Genomic DNA, 16,078 nt, shown 5'->3' with positions numbered 1-16,078 from the left:
AGGTCAAGATTAACTACATATTAAATAGGATGTCAAACTCATTTGAGAAATCTAGCAATAACGTTATTATTATTATTATTATTATTATTATTATTATTATTATTATTATTATTGATGCAGTTATAAGGCTGACTGCAGTTTTCCAAGTGACCATGAGGGGGCAGTATTGTCAGCAAAAAAAATCCTAAATCAAAATGCCACTAAAGAGGTTTTATTTTTTCCCATTTTTTAAACACAAATTTTAAATCTTAATAAATGATGCACGATATGATATAAACAACCTATTAATTTATCTTAACTTATTTCACTCTTATCTGTCTGGTCTTTTCTGGAAATAAGCTTCACCTGTTTCTAGGCAATATTATTAGCCTGGTGAATACTATGGTAAAGAAGCTGGATTTACATACATGTCAGTATTTCATCAAGTTTAAATGTAGTTTAAATAAATGATGCTTTCCATTTTGCTTCTAAGATGCCCTTGTGTTATGTCCACCTATCATGTTTTGCATCAGAGTTACGAGGCTAACACGATAATCGGACATACCTACATGCATACATGTGTAACTAATAATACTCTATTGAGATTATTTATAATATTTTGTATATTTAGTCAGTGTATTGTGACATTCGGATCAGAACGTGAACAAGTTTCATCTGGTTGGTCGTAGATACATCTGTGTGGGATGCAACAATACAAAATTTGATTTGTATACTGGATATACTGGATTGTATATTCTTGGAAATTCAAAATAAAGCAGACCTAAAATTTGCGTCAGTGTCTGTACACCGTCGTACGGCAAAAATTTATTTACTCTAACACATTTTTTCCTTTCCTGTCAGACAAGAGCGTATTTAGAAAAGTGGCAGAAAGCAGAATAGTACAAGTCATATTTCAGTTTGATTTTTGCAAATTCATTATTTGCAGTCTGACCAGAATGTCAGCCATTTTTTGAAAATGCTAGAAAACTTCAGATAGATAGATAGATAGATAGATAGATAGATAGATAGATAGATAGATAGATAGATAGATTAGCATCTATTAGCATCAGAAGTGCAAATATTAGCAATTGTGCAAATTTCCAAGTGCAGTGAAACCACAATAGTTTTGCGACTGTGTGTGGCTCGAAGGTTAGGAGCAACATTTCAAAACAGAGTTTGTACTAATAAATTACATAAAAATGTACATATTACATAAAAAAAGAGGAACCATCAAAATATTTTGTACTTGTGAGGGTTCATAGAACGTAACCCCCGCAAGGTTGCACTGCATACATAAATGTAAATATATGTACAGTGAATAAAAATAAAGGCTATAGCAGTGACGATGTGCAGACACTGTGGTAAAGGTGCCACAAGTAGAAGGTTCTAAGGTTATTGCATTGGAATAAAATGTGTAAGCTGAATAAATAAGTCCATTAAATCTATATATATATATATATATATATATATATATATATATATATATATATATATATATATATCAACATAAATGTTAAATATGAAGTTTTTGTATATATTTTTACACACAAGACTATCAACTCTAGCTACGTTGTCTAGTGTATTCATCTGATATGCTAGTCACTAATCAGCAGGTGAGCTTGTAAGCTTTTAGTTAGCGAATGATTAGGGTACAATAGTGATTTTCTTGTTATTTATTTCTGATGCTGTAATCTATGCACGCCACTTCCTAACAATTTGTCTTTCTTAACACCTCTGTCATTTGATTAGCATGAATTCTAATGAAAACTTTTTGATTAAATGAGGATTTTTCACCAGGGTTCTTAGTATTATATATTTCCTAATGCCGTGAGCAAAGATATCTGAGTTTTACTATTGAAATGATGGTTACTAATTCACCAATTTGAAGGCCATGTGCGAGTGTGACGACATTGTGCAGTGTTGTTAGCATGTTAATCTTAGCACAAGGACAATCTCATTAACGAGCAGTGGAATGTTTGTAGGGTTTATAGGGAATTTTGTCATTGTAATTAGCAGACAAACTAAATAGATTTAAGAATTGATTCAAAATGGGGTGAGGATCACAGCTAGGTCAAATGTCTGGAAAAAAAAATTTCTGTAATAGCTGCTCTCGTGACGACGTCCCACAAAATGTAGCTCAATGTTTAAGATCCCGAAGAAAAGGCTAATAAAGGGGACTTTATTAAAAATAAAAACAAATATTTCAGTGAAAAATTGATAAATCGCAGTCTGTTTGTTTTCTTTTATACCACTTCTGTCTCACACCTGACCCCCACAATTGACACCCCCAAATACACAATGTATTTCTTAATGCAAATTCAGGTTTTCCCACCCCATCCGGATATTCTACACACTTTAGTAACGCAATGTTAGCGTCGGCTTTCCTGCCTTAAAAACCCTAACCTAGCTATTAATCACAGATCCCAAAGCTGTTTTTTTTTCACTGTCCTTTCAACATGGTGCTTCTTTTTCTTGTAGTTATTATGCAATTAAACAATCGGCTCTAGGAAAGCTGTCTGGACGTCTTCATGATCAAAGTTAGATCTGTGTGTTAAATTAGGAGGGGCGTTCAATTCAAACCAGCAGTTAATTAAAAAAATAATTACAATGAGTGGAAACTGCATTTATTTTCCTCCCCTGTTTTTATTTATACACTTATCTCATCATTTAACTGCCTGATAAAGATTCCACATATTAAGATTTGCCTGAAACATCCCAGTGCTTCATGACCATGACTTCTGAGGAACCCTTCAATTTTCATGTGTTCCATTTGCTGAATGTTCACAGGAATGACTGTTGTGGGCAGGGAACCACCACGACGGGGACGGTCACTGATGGACATACAGCCATCTATAAAACGTTTACACCACGTACTCTGCTTGAAATCCTCTGTAGATATCCGTGGGTTTTACGTCTCCGTTCACAAAAGAAATACTGCATGTAATACTGCCACGCTAGCATCCGTTTTTCTACCTGTAAGTCCCAGTTTGACTTGAACGTCCCTCGTAGAATCACAGATAAAGACAACTGTTTTAACCACCATAATATGCTGCAATTTTCCATTTGCTCTGATGTTTAGTCAGAAGAAATTTCTATTTGCTGCAAATCTCTTTTCTTGAGGTATCCCAGGGAGGAAGCGATATCTAATGGACCAAGTCATCTCTCTCTGTTGTAATCACCTGACACAAAGGTCACCAATAGGAAACAGTCCAGGCTAGAAATAGGGAATTTGGGGACAAACTTACACTTATATGGAATTATTCATTCTTTCTTACCACATTATCTGTGTAAAGCTGCTTTGAGATGATGTCCATTGTTAAAATGAATAAAATAGTTTAGTGTAGCACCAGGGTTCTGGAGGAACGTTGTTTTGTTTTTACTGTGTACTCTGTACCACTGTGTATAGTTGAAATGACAATAAAAGCCTCTTGACTTGACTCGAAATTGTATTGAGTCGTTGCTGGTGCTGTTGTGTCCAAATTATCCACCTTAAGCCTTTGTTAACAAAATAATCTGATGTGGATACAGTGCTAGAACATTTATAGCTGGTGTGTGTTTGTGTGTGTATGTGTGTGTGTGGTCCAGACTGTAATTACAATTCCTCCCACGCCAGTGTTCCAGTACCTCGGTGCTCCTTCTTACACTCCCCATCGAGCAGGTTTCAAAAACGAAAGTTGGATTTGGTTTGTTGTCTTTAGTAATACGTTATATGGACGAGAATACTCATGTCCAGGAAGAAGAGGCAATCGGCTGCGGTTTGCAAAATCTTCAAAAATGAAGAATCTCCCATGAACGGATCCGTTTGGTCTTTGGAAATGGTCCGTTGAAACCAGCCCTGCTTTCCAATACTTTTTTAACTTGCTGTCATCAATTCACTCTCTTTTCTGCTTCCCCCCCGTCAATTTCATTGCAACTACGAGGTCAACTCGAGTTTGTTGGAAAAATAATCCTGAGGGATAAAACCAGAATTCATGGCAGTCTGACAGTTTTTGAATTTTTATAGTAAATCAAGAACTTAATTACAGATGTAAATAGGAGCCTTGTAATATTTTATACTATAGATGTATAACTTTTTTGACATGGTAGAAGGTTGTCCCATTGACTCCCAAACACAGGGGGGGGCATTTAGATTATATATGTACTTTGGACATGTGACTATTAGACTGGTCTCCTCTTTTTGAACATCCAATTCCACATTTAGTTCTTGTTTGCCGTTATAATGTCCTCCACTCTTCTGGGAAGATGTTCCACAAGATTTTGTGGAGATTTGTGCTCATTCAGCTACAAGAGTGTTAGTAAAGTCTGGTACTGATGTAGGTGAGGTGAGGAGGGGTGCAGTCAATGTTCCAATGCATCCCAGAGTTGTTCGATAGGGTTGGAGCTCTCTAGCAGGAGATCTTCCACTCCAACCCATATAAAGCATATCTTCATGGAACTGGTTTTGTGCACAGGGGCATTTTATGCTCCTAATCCAATACAAGTTTGTGGTAAAAGTGTGGGAAAGAAACTCACATGGTTGGAAAAGTCAGGTGTCCAAATACTTATTCATATAGTGTTTTTGCTGAAATGTTAAATCTTGGTTGGTTATCTTGGGACCTGCCTGGAAATAGGGGTACCTTAAGACTTTTAGGATTTCTTTAGATCTTTCTGGGTGGATAAATTGCCCAGGTAACCAAGGAGGTACCCACAGAGCTCACCCACTGTTGTGGCAAACCCTGCAAAGAGCTCCATTGAAAATGATGGCACCATTATGTCATTTTTGGAAGGTCAGTTTGAGTGCTCTCAAGATGATTCTGACCTGCATTAGTGGTTATATAGGGTTCGTGAAAGCATCGTTTTATGTTTCTTATAGTTAATTGAGACTTATATGTTTAAATTAAGATCATAGTATTTGCAGTTTAACCTACTGCTCAAAAACTGACTAACTCCAAAATTAGCCATTGAGCATCTAAACTACAGAAGATGTCTGCAGAGTACACATCATCATCATCGATTCCTCACAAACTGTTCAATAGTCCTCCATGCTGGATGAGATCCATTTGCACCAGAAACAGCAGGTTCAGAGCTATTTTTCCCCCAACAACCATCACGCTACTGAACTCACTACACCTCTAAGACGCTGATGTCTCACTCATGCTTTAGCGGTTTTTACCGCCTGTAATCATGCAGTTCCGCTCCACCCTGTACATACATACCTACTGTAATAGCATTTCAGCAGCTGGTTACAGTAACATCATGATATGGCAATTCATCCAAAGTTCTGGGAATGTTCCTTAATTCTAATTCTATTCATGTTAAGTTAATGATGTGGTGTCACCTCTCAGGAAGTTGTTCCCCGTCCTATGCTACCCCATGGCTAAAAACCTGGACATGATATTTGTAGAGAGCGGAAGGAAGAAAGGAGGGAGGGAGAGAGAGAGAAGGAGGGAGCTGTGTTGCCTGAGGCTGATGGGGGCCGAGCGGGAGAACGAGAGTGTGCGCACATGTTCTCCAGCCTCTTTGGTGTAAACACTTTATCTCCAAAGGACAACAGGATGCACGCACTGGCACGCGCCTGAGGGCAGGCTAAGACTACCCCATCATCATCATCATCTTCACATTCATTCTTAACACAGTTCTTACTAGTCTGTGCTGAAATTTCATCCTTGTCTACTTCTTCCTCTGATTATATCAGTCGGTCTCTCTATCGTGTGCTTTTTTTTCGCTTTCAACTCTTTTCTCTCTTCATATTACATTTTTAGTTTTTTCTTTGCTCTTATATTTCTTCATCTCTCTGTCTTCTTCATCGAACGCTGTTTCGGCTTCTCACTCATTCTCTTGTTCTCGCTCTCTTTCTCCTTTTCTTTTGTTTTTACTTTATTTAGCTTTTATCTCTTATTCTTGACATCATTTTCTCCTGATCTATTCTCTCTGTCCTGTCTTTAGTCCTTCCTTCCCCCTCCCCTCTCTCTCTCTCTCTCTCTCTCTATCTTTCTCAGTTGTAAGTTTAAACAGTGACCTGAGAGTTAACAGGAATCCTTCAGCAACTCCTGGATGAAAAGTAGGAGTGAGTGAGAACGACTGGAGGAGGAGAGGAGCGCAGGATTGAGGGGGGCGGTGTAGCTGAGAGGCCACAGAGGGGGGTTCCAGCGTTGCTAAGAGGGCCGGACAGAGCAGAAAAGAAGGAAGAAAAGGAGTGAGAGTGGAAACGAGAGAGGGAGAAAGAGAGAGGGAGAGATGGCGAGTGGAGAGATCTCCACTCTTCCCCCGGCTTCGGCCGACAGCTTTCCCCCGGGCCACTTCAAAGAGCCCAAGCGTCTGTACTGCAAAAACGGAGGGTACTTCTTGCGCATCAACCCGGACGGACGAGTGGACGGCATACGTGAGAAAAACGACCCCAACAGTAAGACTCCTTTTAAAAAATACTGTAAAGGTACGAAACGAGAGATTGCTCTTAGGCCTCATGTCAGTGTTTACACTCGTTCACTCTGAGGAGATGGAGGGGGGAAAAATCAAGCAGAAGGATGGAAAGAACTGTAAGGCAGAATGAGGGGGGAAGGAAAAGAGATAGACAGATCGAGTGATACTGAAAAAAGCATGAGTGTGAACAACAAAAAACAGAGCGAATGAACACTGAATATGAAAAGGGGGAAAAGAAGGAGAGAAGGAAAGTATGGTACGAGAGAATGAAAGAGAAACAAAAAAGAACAAGGGACTGAATAAAAGAAGGCAGGAGACAACAAGAATGTTAGCTTTTGAGGTAAGTGTTTACACTCTCTAGGTGAGTTATGGAGCAGAGTAACAGAGAGAGAAACGGTGGGGGGGTAGAAAGGGAGAAAGGGGATAGATTGAGAGAGAGAGAGAGAGAGAGAGAGAGAGAGAGAGAGGCAATACAAAGCATCTTTATTCTGTAGCACGACAGGGAAAGAAATCAGGCCCAACTTTCCGTCTGACTTCTCAATGTAGGATTTTGTCATTTAGACACAAGAAAAATATCTTTTTTTTTTCAGACCAATTCTTGTTTCTGATTGGTCCGTCAGGGTTGATACATATTCTATATCAGCAGCCCTGACAATAGTTTTGCTGTAGGGCAAATCACAGGATTGTATTAATAACACGTTTGCTTTAATGTTGTCCTTTGTACAATAACAGAGGGACTTGTATGAAGGAAAAAAAAATGACAACATGCTCTTATGTAACTTCCGAAAAAGCTTTGGAACGAGACACCAGTAGGTGTTTTTCCGCTTTGGGAAAGTCTTCACGATAAACCACATTCATGTTACGAATTGTCAATACCAAGAAAAGCTGAGGAGAAACAGGTGTTTATACCGGCTTTAATATACGTGATCACAGTACTGCAACATTCAGTGCGACTAGAAATGAATAAAAAGTCATTTTTAAATATAGTTTGGATTATGGATAATATGTGCTTCCTTCCTTTAATCCACAAACTCAGAGGCAATTGTATAGAACATCTTTGGATGCAGAAAAATGAAATTTTCCCCCTAAAACTAGGAGACCCAAACCTAGTCCAGCATGACAATGTCCCCTGCATGAAGATATGCTTTATACGGCTTGGAGTGGAAGATCTCCTGCTATAAATCCTATTGGGATAAATAGGAATGCTCACTGCACCCCAGATCTCCTCACCTCACCTACATCAGTAACTAACATTGCTATTGTGACTGAAATCTGCACAAGTCTCCACAAAACCTACAGGAACATCTCAGGTGTCCACAAACTTTTGACCACATTGTGTATTTGGGCATATAATTGGATTCAATGTCAGAATGTATTCCAGTCATATGTATGTAGTGAAAGTGCTGAGTATGGGGCTGTGAAGTTAGCATGCTTTGATCGGATCATAATCCTAAATTCATTCGTTCATTCATTCCAGGTTAGTTCTTTAAATATGATTCATTCGCTCCCTTCATCTGTTCATTTCTTACTGATGACTAATGAACGACAGAGAGTGGGTGCAACATTCAGAAGGAGCAGTGTTTGTGTGTGTCAGTGTTTACAAAGATGTGGTCATGAAGTCTCTCGTGATTAAATGCCGTTAAAACATCAGCCGCACTCCATCACATGACTCATAGCAGGTGCTTTGCGTTTGCTGCGAGGGAGATAGAAATAGAAAAAAGAACAGAAAACACAGCAGATCGATAGATAAATATAGACGTGAGAGACGAGAGAGTGGGAGAGAAGGTAATGGAGGGAAAGGAGAGAAGGACATGTAAAGATATAAAAAGGGACGGAACAAAGGGATAAACATAGAGAGAGTGTATGGAAAGGAAGACAGACAGACAGACAGACTAACAGAAATAGAAAACAGGAAAGGAGAGAGTCTGGAGGTGTGCAAAAAAGTGCAGGAAACAGCCTACTTAGATAGAGAGTACAAAAACAAAAACAAAATGAGGGAGGAAAAAATACAACTACATATACAATATCAGATGCTCTAAATAATATGCCTGATGATAAACCCATTACTGACAGGAATGGAAAGAGTCTCCACTCTCATTGTGTAAGTTAGAAGTAGAGCTACTGATTTTGTGAAGGTATCAAAACATAATATTATATTTTATTATTAAAATGAAGTGAAATTCATACAAAAAATTATACTTATGGCTTTGCTTATGATCAGTACCTTTAATTTCTATCTATCTATCTATCTATCTATCTATCTATCTATCTATCTATCTATCTATCTATCTATCTATCTATCTATCTATCACAAAAGTACTTTCTATAGAACAATTATTATAAGAATAAGAACATGTAAGGTATCTATCTATCTATCTATCTATCTATCTATCTATCTATCTATCTATCTATCTATCTATCTATCTATCTATCTATCTATCTATCTATCATTTCACAAAGTACTTTCTATAGTAAGATTATTATAAGTATTTGTCTGTCTGTCTGTCTGTCTGTCTACTTGTCTAGGTCTGTTTTGTCTGTTTTGTCTATCTATCTATCTATCTATCTATCTATCTGTCTGTCTGTCTGTCTGTCTGTCTGTCTGTCTGGATTCTAAAATTATTGAAAATAAAGGAAAGAAATTCCTCAATAATTAAATGTGAACATTTTATATGTAAAAAAAATCAGAACAAAACTGTACGCTCCAATCAGCTGCCTTCAATGTGACTGCCTTTTTTCCCTAAAGAAAAATGACAATACTACAATATTCAAGAAAAGACACAAAGACATTGTGACATTTTTATCACAAAATTGCCCGGCCCATTAAAGTTCCATTATGCACATACGTTAAAATGTATATGTGGCACAGTCTTTAACATGAGCATGACTGACATTTGAGGGTTTTAAGCGTTGCTGGCGTACTTGCATATTCATGAGTTTAGAAACAAATAAACTTTGAATGAAGCTGGGGCAGAATAAAGATCATCGTGTGTTTGCGGTAGTAGATTGGATTGGAGTCCAGCACACACACACACCCACAGTTGCTGTTAACTCAGTGTTATGGAATTTACAAAATCCGCCTCACCGGGAGACGAGTCATTTCTTTCCCTTTCCAAATGTCTTCAGCTGACGAAAACATTGTTCAATTAAAAAAAAAAGGACACAGGACACTGAATTCCAATCTGGCGTCACTCTGGAGTATTTTTTTCTTAAATCGGTTTCATTTTATCCTTTCATACCACAGAAAAATGACAATATTTTTTTGCTCAAAGTATGATTCATTATACTTTATCCATTTACGCTTACATTTAATGCTATGGGACATCCAGCAAAACAAGCCTAGTTCCGGTTATCACTTGTTATAACAGCTATAAACATTTCCTTTTTTTTCTTATCAGTTTGTTACTGATAAATGGCAGTACATCCCTTTACAGTGCTTCCCTTTCCTTTAAAGTTACAGCTTTACCTCTGACTTTCAGAACCATGCAATTAAACTGAAGACCCCTTTTACAAACTGAAACAGAAGACTCCTTCCAAAAGACGCTTTTCTTTAAAACCAGAATTACTGTCCAATCAAATTTGAGAATTCAGCATCAATAAACGGTATATCATGTATTGTATCAATAAAACTGTAAAAGTAGGCAACATCCTCGGTCATGCAAGATACACTATATGGATTAAAAACTTACCGACAAAAGTATTGGGACACCTGATATGCCATATGTGCTTCCCTTCTCTTGAACTAGGAGACCCGAACCTGTTCCAGCATTTCAATACCCCTGTGCACAAAGCCAGCTCCATGAAGCTATGCTTTACCTGGGACGGAATGAAAGCTCTCCTGCGATTGAGCACACCGGTTACACCCCAGGCCTCCTCACCTCACCTCACCCACATCAGTACCTGACTTTATTAATATGATCGAATGAGCACAAATCTCCATAAAGTCTGGTGGAACATCTTCCCAGAAGAGTGGAGGTTATAATACCAGCAAATGGGGGAATAAATGTGGAATGGGAAGTCAAAAAAAATCATACCAATCTTATGCTCCGTCCACAAACCTTTGTTTATATACTGTATGTGTGATCTCTAACATTAGTTAGCGAGCTAGTTGTTTACCTTGCTAGCTGCTTACTTACTTGTTTATTTGCTGGAGGAATTGAGCAGCTAGAAGTAAACATGTTCCTTGACAACGATATTATAATATTGTTAATTTGATGAAATGCTGAGCAGGTACTTTTGAAGAAAAACTAGAGCAATGCAATTTGTTTTCGTTTGTTTTTCTCAACTGACTTCATTCTTCTTTTTTTCTTGTTTCCTTCAGTCCGGCTGCAGCTCCAGGCGACCGCAGTAGGAGAGGTCGTCATTAAGGGGATCTCAACTAATCGCTTCCTTGCCATGAGCTCTGAGGGGAGGCTTTTCGGAACGGTGAGTCCACAAACATCGATTCGAATTGCGCATAGCCATGAACAATTTCCAAGTTTCTGCGATCCTGTAAAAGCAATTAGAAAACACTTGGAGTGTGTGCTGTTGAGAGGGAATAGTCAATAGCAGGGTGGTGTGATGCAACTCTGGCTAGCATGGACTTACACGGTGTGATGTAATTGCACACTTTCTATCCAGGGACTCTCTATGATAGACACCCTAAGGGGAAACCTTATTCTTGTGCATGCTTGTCTGTTTACTGTGTTTGGGGAAGAGAATTACCACTTTTTACAAAGTGTTTTTCACTTTTACCTCAGTAATTGTAACTTCGATGACCACTGTGTCGCAACCCACTACTGGGCCATGAAAGTGGCCACTTGTGTGTTTAGAGACTCCTAGTGTAGAAGCTAGAAACAAATAAAAATATCATTTTACTCGATTTTTGACACATTGCCCAGTCCTAGTTCAAAACAAATAGCATACTCAGACTAAATACTCACCAAACAAAGCCCACTTTGGCACTTTAGCACACCCACTAATTGCACACATAAGTTAGGAGCTGCAGTATTGTTCACACCCAAGGAAATATGAGGGAAATTTACCAGCTGTCTGGTAGTTAAGTTTCCCCATTTTGGTTTACCTCCCGTTTCACCAGAAACCACATCGTTCTCCAGAACAGTGCGTGTGTAGTAGTTATTTATTTGTAATATTAAATAGGGCCTGCTGTGAACATTACGTTTCACCACATACACATACACACAAGGGCACATTGACGCAACCTGGCCACTTTGCCATTATAAGGCTTCCACAGGATTCATTTTACCCACTGAATAGGAAACCCTTATTCATGATTTTCTGCTAATCACGGTTGTATAGAGTGACTACTTGACCCCTTTTTGTCAGCAAGGCGTTCCCAAAGTGGACGTTTGTTTTTGTAAACTGTAGACTGAGAAACAGAAAGTATAAAAAGATCCTAGGAATTAGTTTGATAAGAACATGAGCTGAACCCTTGACAACGGTTGCCTGGTTAGCATGAGACCATCTTCTTTTGTTGTTTGGAATGGTAAAAACATTACTCTGTCTTAGAAGGTAATAATAATAGAGACTCCGTCCAAAATATACTACAAAAAATGTCTAATTATAAAAAAAAAAAACCTGTGCTGACTGGATAATCTCCGAAGGAGTAAAGCTACAAATGTCCTCTGTGTGTTGTTTGTTGAAGGATTGGAAATGTTTTTGAAAGCTCTAATTTGAACGTGATCTAGATGTGAACAAACAAGAGTTTAGGGAAATAATATCAGGACTTATCTCAACGTAACGGCCTCAAAATACCACCAGCTCTGACGAAATTCTGATTCAGGTTTATGATTCACTTTTCTGTTGTATGGAGTATGGCTGATACGTCACAAAAACAGATTGAAAAATGTGTGTAATGGTTGAGACAGTGATGTTTTCAATGACTAAACTTTTTTTTGTGGTATATTTGGAAGGAGGTTCCATTATTAGTGCCTTCTAATACTCAGAGTGATGGAAAAAAAAACAAAGGAAGATGGTCTAATGCTAACCAGACAACCATTGTTTTCTGCTTTGCGTCAAAAGAAAGCTTGTTCACAGCCACCTGGACTTAATAGTTAAAAGCTGCTCTGATGTGAGTGAGAAATTGACTGGTTTCATGAATGTTTAAGAACATTAAATGGAAGGATATGCTGATAAAAGTAAAGCAGACTGTACATTTCAGTACTGCCGGAGAAACAAATCATTTCTGAAGATATAAAATATTTTTTAAATTTCTCCAATTAGTATTCTCCAAGAAACTGGTGGAAAATTCCTGTAAATCAGGTGTAGTATGAAGTCAACTAATAAACTCTAGAGATTATTATAACAATTAGCATTAGTAAGTTTAGCCATAAAAGCAGAATTTTTAGTAATTCACTGTTTTTTTTTAATTAATTTTCATGACTTCATATGACATTTTCAATATAAACCTGAATTCGACCGATTTTATAGATTTATTCCATATCAAACCGTTTTAAGATGTACAAGTTTTTCATTAGCGCTGCCTCGTTATTACTCAAAACCATATTCCTCGTGTTACACATTAGTTCTTGTGATAATATATATAAAAATATATGTCCTTCTGGATGATAAACAGCATTCCCTCTGTGACCAGTGGAGGACTCATTTAGCTTGGCTGTAGAAAGAAGCGCTAGAGGAAGTTGTTTGTTCCAAAAGCAATCACACTGTACAAGTCCTAGGATTAGTTTATTAAGCCGTATCTGAACTTGACCAATTTTCCCATTTACATTACCATATACATTACCAGACTAATGCCATTTACTGCTCTGCTGTTACACTCTTTACAATGTTTGTACTGCACTCGAGTCTGCTGGTGTACCAGCCATGTTTTAATGTTCACACAGAAAAAAGCTACCACATCACACCCTCACACTGTATCAGTACACACTATCTGTTTCTTCTTGTATACTGTGTATACAATCTAAAGTTGGCTTTTAGTATATTTTTTACTCTCTGTGCTGTCTAGCTAGCTAGCTAGCTAGCTATCTAGCTAGCTAGCTCTCAATGTTGAGCCCTCTTTGTGTTTATGTGCATGGAGCTACAAAGCTGTCCAGAGCAGGTACAAATGCATGACTGCTGCCCACACACACACACACACACACACACACACACACACACACACACACACATATACACACATATACACACACACACACACACACACACACACACACACACACACACGAATTTAGTCATCATGACTGATGTGTTTTACAATGTAACAGATGTACCTTTGCACACAAACAAGGGCAAACACTTCATGTTAGGCTGAGAAAAGCAGCTGGTAGGAAATTCCTTTGAACCCACTGTGTGTTCTGATAAAACCGAAACAACAAATACATTCCTTTTTATCTTCTTTTCTTTCTTTTTTTAATCTTCATGTTTAGAGTGCCCTCCACTAGTGTTGGCAGCCTTTGCCAAATATGAGCAAAGACAGGCTGAATATATTACAGCTCTGAGTCTTTTCCTCTAATGCCGAATGAGGTTGGGGAATGAATAGCTAAGGGGCTTAGGACCATTCCTCTATACAAAATCTCTCCAGGTCCCTCATAATTTAAGGTAATTCTGGGGACTCTCCTCTTCAATTCACCCCACAGGTTTTTATAGGTTGTCAGGAGACCATGATGACCAGAGAAAGACCTTCACCACTTAAATCACACTGTATTTGACCACTTTCATATTCTATACAATTGTTTGTCTCCAACTTTGTGGTAACAGTTTGGAAAAAAACTCACATATAGTGATTTCGAAATCATAATATATAAATTTTTCTCTCTCTTTACAACTCAGAAACGAGCAACAGACGAATGTTATTTCTTCGAACGCCTAGAGGCAAATAACTATAACACATACAGATCACGGAAATATCCTAACTGGTACGTCGCGCTAAAGAGGACGGGACAGTACAAGAGCGGAGCGAACACAGGACCTGGACAAAAAGCTATCCTCTTCCTCCCAATGTCAGCCAAGAGCTAAACAGCATCTGTGTGAGTTTTTATTTGTTTATGTGAAAACAAATGTTCATCTTTATTTTTTTGGTCAACAAAATGTTGGGCTTATTAACTTATCACAGTGCTTTTACCTGCTTATCACTAATGAATCATTTTTAGAGGTACATTGCATTCTTTGCTTACAATGTAAAATATTTAAAAGATGCCTCATTAATAGTTTCTTGCCATCTTTTTTTTTTTTTTTTGGTGTTATTTGGGTTTCTTGAGCTCTTGAACAACATGTATGTAAAATCAGTGTATAATCCATCAGTGGCTTCATCCAACATTATGGTTTGACTCTGAGAACTCCATGAATCACTACATGCTTTTTAAAATCAACAAGAGAGTTAAAGGAAATGATATTTATTTATTTGTGCAAATGGCTCCAGAGTGGACATTTCTTCCTAAGAAAATACCGCCAATGAAATTTATTTTGAATTCCAGGTTAGGATTAGGATGTTAGATTGGATATTGTGCAAATTCAACAACTTCTAATCACCAGTTTCACATTGTGAACATTTAAAATATAATAAAAACGTTGTAAACTTTTATGTTCATTAAAATTTTACATTTTACCTAGAAAAGGGGAAAAGTGCTGAACTGACATAATCATTGTTGCGATTAAACCCTAGTGGTGAGTTTTGTAATTGAATGGTTTGTAATTGCGTAAAATGAAAATGTTTCAGAAATATAATCCTTTATTCTGAAATTCAAAAAAACTAACTACTGAAACTAAAATTTCATCTTACAAAGTCAAGTAGCCAAAAGTTAAAGCCAAAAGTTAAAAGTAGCCAAAAGCTAAACATTGAACCAAAACAGGGTGATGTTCCACCATCTGCAGCCAATCAGTGTCACTAAAAGAGGGTCAACAGGAAGTGCTCCATCTGTAATCTTATCTTGGAGCTCTGTGATCTGTTTTTCTGCTCATTGAAACAGAATCTTGAATGAAACGCATAGTCGTCATGCTAATCCAAAAGGTTCTCTGGTGAACCTTTTGCCAAACTGAACAGATTTTTAACATTGGATGATTCACCTACTGTTGGAAAGGTAAACATTTTTAGACACGGCTTGAAAGTTGTGTTGAAACAATTTGACCGTGTCCAACTGAGTTTTTAAACAGTTTTTTAATACTTTAACAACATTAACTTCAACCTTCAATTGCAAGCTTAAGTGTTTACCAAAAATGCTTGTAAAAATATGCTTAGTTGTGATCTACATCAAGTACCAAACATTCAAATACATACGTAATAATAATAAAAACCCTCGAAAAGGTAACAAATTTGTGAAAAAAATCATTTTAATTGACAAATATTACCTTTTTTATTTTTATTTTGAAAGCCTCTTTGTTTATGACTGCAGCTCCTCTACCTTTTTAACGAATGTCCTGACTAAATAATGTGAGTTTAAAAAATGCTGCTTATATATATATAAATTCTAGCTTTTAGTGTGTATAGATCAGTTGTGTTGTACATTACATTTAATGTGAGAAAATAATGACACTAAACATTGGCTATGTATGTAGTAAAACTCTTCAGAATTGCAATATATATACACAAACTTTCTTTAAAATGACTGTACATTCACAATTGACATTAAATACTGTATTTAATGTAGTCCAAACAGTTCAGGTAATCACTGATTTCTTCCTGCTTGTGAATCATTTTGAAAGGCATTTTCCAGGAATATAATGAAATTCAGTTATCAATAAGATT

General features: G+C 37.3%; 1 protein-coding gene across 2 annotated transcripts; it reads left to right on the top strand.

The window, feature by feature from the left end:
* Positions 1-5,473: 5,473 nt before the first annotated feature.
* fgf2 (fibroblast growth factor 2) lies at positions 5,474-15,626 on the top strand. Of its 2 annotated transcripts, none has more exons than XM_046865980.1 (3): positions 5,474-6,391; positions 10,700-10,803; positions 14,167-15,626. In XM_046865980.1, the coding sequence occupies exons 1-3, from the start codon at positions 6,196-6,198 to the stop codon at positions 14,350-14,352; spliced, it is 486 nt and encodes a 161-aa protein (XP_046721936.1). In that variant the 5' UTR covers positions 5,474-6,195; the 3' UTR covers positions 14,353-15,626. The 2 variants fall into 2 exon arrangements, with proteins under 2 accessions (XP_046721936.1, XP_046721937.1); XM_046865981.1 differs by having other exon boundaries at positions 5,486-6,361.
* Positions 15,627-16,078: the final 452 nt, after the last annotated feature.

The sequence above is a fragment of the Silurus meridionalis genome, chromosome 14 (genome assembly GCF_014805685.1).
Source record: "Silurus meridionalis isolate SWU-2019-XX chromosome 14, ASM1480568v1, whole genome shotgun sequence".
Lineage (NCBI taxonomy): Eukaryota > Metazoa > Chordata > Actinopteri > Siluriformes > Siluridae > Silurus > Silurus meridionalis.
The sequence above is the reverse complement of the archived record's forward strand: the minus strand, read 5'-3'. Positions and strand labels throughout refer to the sequence as shown.

Coding starts and splice junctions, on each gene's coding strand:
- fgf2 (XM_046865980.1), top strand. CDS start 6,196: ATGGCGAGTGGAGAGATCTCCACTCTTCCCCCGGCTTCGGCCGACAGC. Junction 6,392..10,699: donor TTTTAAAAAATACTGTAAAG/GTACGAAACGAG, acceptor TGTTTCCTTCAG/TCCGGCTGCAGCTCCAGGCG. Junction 10,804..14,166: donor AGGGGAGGCTTTTCGGAACG/GTGAGTCCACAA, acceptor TTTACAACTCAG/AAACGAGCAACAGACGAATG.